Here is a 6,000-nt window from a genome sequence, read left to right on the forward strand (position 1 = left end):
ACTGGTTACAGCTAAGTAAATACTTGATTGTAATTAACAGATTGTCAGCATGATGTTGGCTTTGTATTTTTAAATCCCACCAATCCTGGTGTGATCTAAACCGCTTATACTTGCCACATGTTGATACGAATCCTCATTAGTTCCTGGTGATTGTGGAGGATCCGCCTGCCAATTAATTCAGAGTTGTTCTACCACGTCGGCCCAGGAGTGCAATAACAACATGTTTGGCATTCGTTGGGCATCGTACACCTACTCAGTCAGCTGTTTGCACGTAAAGGTAAGGGGGTAATGTAATAAAAGCAAGAATTTCTTGACCAAATTGTAAAACCACACATCTTCATCTAGAATACGGTTCACGCATTACAGAATCACAACGGACCTATTATTAACCCCTGTGGTACCTCAGATATTATTTTCTGTATATTTTGGACCACAGTCCATATCTGTGTCCAGTTATTATATCCAATAACATTATCATAGGGAGTGCACTAACAGCATGTTTGGCATTCAGACATATTCAAATCTCCTGCTGTATCACCGCACCAAATGATCTCCCGTCCCCTTTATTAGGGTGCCAGAAAACATGCAGCTACGTCTGATCCTGTCTGGCTGGAGCAGCACCAGGAGAGCACCGTACATTCGTTAATAATCCTCCCCCAACCTGAGCGATCGCACAATAAATGCCACTGTGCTAATTTGGTCCGGTCTCCAGTTTCAGGAAGGTAGCTTGAGACTTTTTTCTCCACACATCAAACGATGGGTAGCTGCTTTCAATTCGTGCATGGAAACCTAATTAGCGAGAGGCACCGACGCTCACGGCTCGGCCTCTAGGATTTAATAAGTGTAATGCATCGCTCGTAAATGCTTATCCCGTAAAAGCCTGTAGTGACCCTTCTTTGTTCTGGTCACTTGGCTCTCAGAGGAGAAGCCTCGAGCGATGGTGGTCGCTCCTTTGGCCGGGGAAGGTTCACCCTCCAGCTCTCCCAGACTTCTGCCATCCATGATTAATGAACCCCTCTGCGGTGGGATGACTGGTACAGGGTCGGTAAAAGCCATGCGCGTACTTAGCTTAAGCTCTCCCATTCCTGAATGGTACTTTCAAAGATTTACGGCTTTTTTAAACAAGATTAGAAGATGCTCGAGATCTATCGAGTGGTAAACGAAGCATCTTCACCCAATTTTATTTTTTTAAGGAGTCATACTCGCGGCTTTGGAGTGACGCAACCACAGAGTGTTAGCATTTTGCCTGAAGAGTCTCTACCCAGACTGTAAGAGAGCAGAACTGCCACTTGTGTTTTCTGTTCCTGTCAAATTAGAAGGGATGTAACGATGCACTCTACCCATGATACGATTAATCCCACATTATATAAATAAATGAATAATACAAATAAAGAAAGTATCCTCACATAAATAAATTTGGCTGGAAAATTCCGAACCCGGCAACCCTGTAGTGACGTCAACCAGGCGAGGTGAATAGCGCCAGCGCCCTCTGCTGTTTAAAGTAGATATCGATTTATTATACATGTTAACCGACTTACACATGTGAATCGATTTTTAACTGTCTTGTGGTGCATCGTTACATCCCTACAAATTAGTCATGCTACTTGTACAGAATAGGATAGTTAGGCCCTGATGCTACTTCATTAAAGGATCTAAGCCATTGACAAGCTGGCTGACAGACTGTAAATTTAGCAATACAGACTGTACTTCTCATGACCTCTGGATAATTAATTAAAAACCTCAACCACAACCTCAAAACCAGTAAATGTAGTAAAGATTTGTTACTGTTCAACACTACATCTTACTCAATCCTGCATCAAACCGCATCCTATAAAACATAAATGTAAGCATAGAATATGAACCACACTCTTGGTAGTGTACTAATTAGGGATACTATTAAGTTTTTGGTTTGCTATAGTTGAAGCCTCACTAGAATCCATAGTTGAGGCTGAGGGGCCACATGAACAACGATTGGCCTGTTGTTCAGACAGGGTGGGATTAAGCCAGATAGGGACTCTCTCTCAGACTAGTGCGATTACTAGTGCGATGTGCTGGCTGGTTGGTGGCGCCTGCACGGAGATGGGGAAGGTGTGCGGTAGGGGGTGTGGCTCTCCATACACAACGCTGTACTGCACTGCACTCGTCAAGTGTAGGTGATAAGATGTTCGATCGCTGTGCATGTGTCGGAGGGGGCGTGGAGCAGCCTCGTCCTCCCCAATCAGGAGCAGGGACCAGCATTAGTGAGAGGATGATAGACGGGCAGAAATTGGATGCGCTAAAGTGGGAGAAAAAGGGGAAAACAAAAAGCAATATCAATATCCGGCTGGGCTGGTCTGGTCTGGTCTGGGCGGCTACATGAACAACGTCGTTTACAGGGTGAGATGAACCAGACCAGGGTTCCTAATAACTGGTGCAATTACGACCTCTGCTGACTGATTGATGGCGCGGAATAATCGCAACACAATCAGGGTAATTGAATACGACTAGATTAGTCATATCCAATGAATACAAAGCACTTAGCTTGGCTTATTCCATCACCCTTTAGAGTCAAAGTTCTTGGTAACACTTCTGACAATCTAAAAGCTTCCGGCGCTTTCTGGTACTAAGCATAAACCAGTTATTAAGTCTCTCTACATAGACGCATTTTACATCATCCTACACTCTGTCCGAATTTTGTGATACCTCAAATGCTGCCTACTAAGATGCCCTAATTCTAAACTATAAAACTGACTGAAAAAACAAGAGAGCATCTGCAGCTTCCTTAGCGGTGAAGGCAATGGTTTGAATGGCCTGACGCTAACTGTGTTAGCTTAGTAAACTAAATCTGCAGTGATGTAATCGCTGTCTAAGTAGTGCGTCTAAATAATCTGCCTCTAATAAGTTGATGTCTTGTTGGAATTCTCTCTACTTAGGCAGCTACTTAGGCAGGTAGGCAGTAGGAAACAAGGCAGCTCACTAGGTATTCGGACAGACCCCTAGTGTTATTCTTTAATCAACTGGGTTTAAAATCATCATTCCCGTCAAGCGTTTGATATGCATGGTTAGTCTCGGACCGTCTTCCGCCTGACAAGCGAAGTTGACAGTGACGGGAATGTCAGAGCAACCTTGATGCTAGCCGCGCTGTCAAAGACGTTTAAACCTGCTTATCGGGCCATAACAGCGGGGTGCCATACGGAACACTTCGTTTCCTGTTCGTGCTTGTTTTGAGGGCAGGGGGGCGGACAAAGACATACTTGCAAATGCACTGTATCAAACTGTCGTCTGGTTTCTGTCACGTTTAAGGTACTATGTTTTCCTATCTGCGAGTCGAAGCGAGGGGAAGTCCTCTGTCAAACTCAAGCTAGCCGTGGATGTGACATGACACGAACACAAGCCTCGTGTCAGTAACTTTCCCTCACAGCCAGTGTTCCTAACTAGGAGACGAGACGAAGGCTGTGATGCGAGATCGTGTGTTTATCGCGGTTGGCTAGCTACCATGCGTTCTTAAGCATTCCGTGAATGTGACAGAGGCTTATTTACAAACAAGAGACAGAGCTGCGATGCTCTGCCAATGCTAATGAAGTGAACGCTAAGGTTAGGTTCGCTAATGCCTAATTAAACCTCAAGGACAGGCACGCGATTCAAAGGCGGCATTGTGCCCACGATGCAAAATAAGCAGAGCTAATCTGCTTGAGCTTATTCTGTAGACGGTGTTAAGAAGAAGCGTCACAATTAAACCGCTTCGTTCTGTGGTCCGTCCAGAGCCTGCTCTGAGATAATGAAGACGAGGAAAAACACTACAAAATAATCCATCTCTGGGCATCAAACACTTATTCACTCAGCTGTTTGCACCTAAAGACAGTTTGGGAAAGCCAGTCCACCTGCTGATACATATATTTGGGACGGGGGGGGGGGGGGGGGGTACCTGGAGGAAACATGGTTGTGCATAACAGAACATTACCGAACCTATTATTAACCCCTGTGGTACCTCAGATACTATATTCTTTATATTTTGTACCACAATCCATATCTATGTATCCAGTGCTTATATCCACCGACATTATCATATTTGGCTTTTTTTTTCTGATTACTTTACACCACATGGCCAAAAGTATTTGGACACCTGACCATAAGCCTGTTGGACATCCCATGTTAAAAGCAAATGGTATTAAAATAATGACCTCTATGTGATCTTTTCAGCTTCTGAGAAGGGTTCTCACAAGACTTTGAAGTACACAGGTCGAGTATGAAGCACTGATGTTGGTCAGGAAAGCCTCAGTTGATGTTCCAGTTAATTCCAGAGCTGTTCAGTGAGGCTGAGGTCCACTAGAGTTTCTTTAAACCAAGCTTTTCTTCATGTCCTTATAGAGCTCGCTTCGTGCACAGAAGGGATGTCCCAATATTTTTGGCTATATAATGTATATAGTCTCCTCCAGATCCTCAGTACATCAATACTTGATGATTTACAGAAGCCCCCATTGTTATTTAGGATTTATACTAAAGAATCAAGTCATGTGACAGGAAAACCCATTACCTGGATATAAAAGCTGGCTACAAAAACAAGCCAGTAAATTAGAGCAAGTCAGGTTCTTTATTTAATGAAAAAAATAGATAATTTCTCTGAAAGTCTGACTGAAAATTACGCGTAATATCAGAAAATTGTTGATGCTATTGCTGATTGTCTTTTATCTTCATGTTTTTGGTACAGGAAGCCAGTCTCTCTGTCTGGATGTACTTTAGCGACAACACGGCTGCCCCTCTCAGCGTATACGACCCCAAGGACTACAATCTCAACGCCTCTGCTATGGACGACAAGGTGGTGTCTGTTTCCCAGGAGCCTCAGCAAAGATGGCCAGTCATCATCGCAGAAGGAGAGGGGTCTGGCGAGCTCGTGCGAGTGGAAATGACCATCTGCGAAGCCTGCCAGAAGACCAAGAGAAAGAGTGTCATCGCCTCCTCTCCGGTTCACGTCAAGGTGCGCTTCGGGCTGGACGAAGACTCCGAAGAGGAAGCGGAAGTGGAGATGGAGGCTGAGCCTAAAGTGCCATTTAATACAAGGAAGCCTTTCCTCGATCCTAACATGGGCGGTGCTGGTTATGAGCCATCTAATGAGCAGCCAGCAAGTGTACCCATCGACTACACCAACTTCCCAACCATTAGCAACCAGGATCGGCCAACTGACGAGCAAGAGGAGGAGGAAGACGACTTCGTCCACTCACCTCGCAGTATGACCGACCTGGAGATAGGCATGTACGCTCTTCTTGGTGTTTTCTGCCTGGCCATCCTGGTCTTCCTGATCAACTGCATTGTGTTCGTCCTAAAGTACCGCCACAAACGGATTCCACCCGAAGGCCAGGCCAATATGGACCACTCCCACCACTGGGTGTTTCTAGGAAACGGTCAACCCTTGCAAGCCCAGAGCGACCTGTCTCCCCAGACAGCGGAAAGTCCGAGCATCCCCTTGGAGGGGCCGCAGACTTGTTGTCACGGCGATCACCACAGCAGCGGCAGCTCCCAGACCAGCGTCCAAAGCCAAGTCCACGGAAGAGGCGATGGCAGCTCGGGCGGCTCCAACAAGGACCACAACGAGGATGCCAGCTCGCCCACATCCAAGCGTAAACGGGTCAAATTCACCACCTTCACCACGTTACCCGCGGACGAGCTGCTCTACAACTCCATCCCCGTCGCAGATGACGACGACATCCAGTGGGTGTGTCAGGATATGGGCTTCCAGGACCCGGAAGAACTGCACGACTACATGCGCAGGATAAAAGAAATAGCCTAATCACGGCTAGGTTTCTTAAACGAACAAAACGACTTTACTTTCTAATCTTTTTCCTCACTCGATGAAGTCTTTCCACGCAAGCAGAGAGGACCTCAAGTCCTGTTTTGTTGGGGTGGTACTTTGCTCTCGTAAACAAACTGAAGGCTACAAATGGAGACTTTTAAAAAATGTTGGACGGGAAGCCAAATACGAGACTAGGTCTTGCACAACTGGCTTTAGTGCGTCTCATTTCTTTC

The 6,000-nt window shown here is 45.8% G+C and overlaps 1 protein-coding gene across 2 annotated transcripts in view; it reads left to right on the top strand.

Annotated features, from left to right (window-relative positions):
• tmem132e (transmembrane protein 132E) overlaps positions 1 to 5,787 on the top strand; it is a 233,615-nt gene extending 227,828 nt beyond the window's left edge. For both annotated transcript variants that reach the window (XM_062988560.1, XM_062988561.1), the window contains exon 9: positions 4,688 to 5,787. In XM_062988560.1, coding sequence (XP_062844630.1) covers positions 4,688 to 5,764 — 1,077 coding nt within the window. In that variant the 3' untranslated portion in view covers positions 5,765 to 5,787. The remainder of the gene's footprint in view (positions 1 to 4,687) is intronic.
• The last annotated feature ends 213 nt before the right edge of the window (positions 5,788 to 6,000 follow it).

The sequence above is a fragment of the Trichomycterus rosablanca genome, chromosome 26, assembly GCF_030014385.1.
Source record: "Trichomycterus rosablanca isolate fTriRos1 chromosome 26, fTriRos1.hap1, whole genome shotgun sequence".
NCBI lineage: Eukaryota > Metazoa > Chordata > Actinopteri > Siluriformes > Trichomycteridae > Trichomycterus > Trichomycterus rosablanca.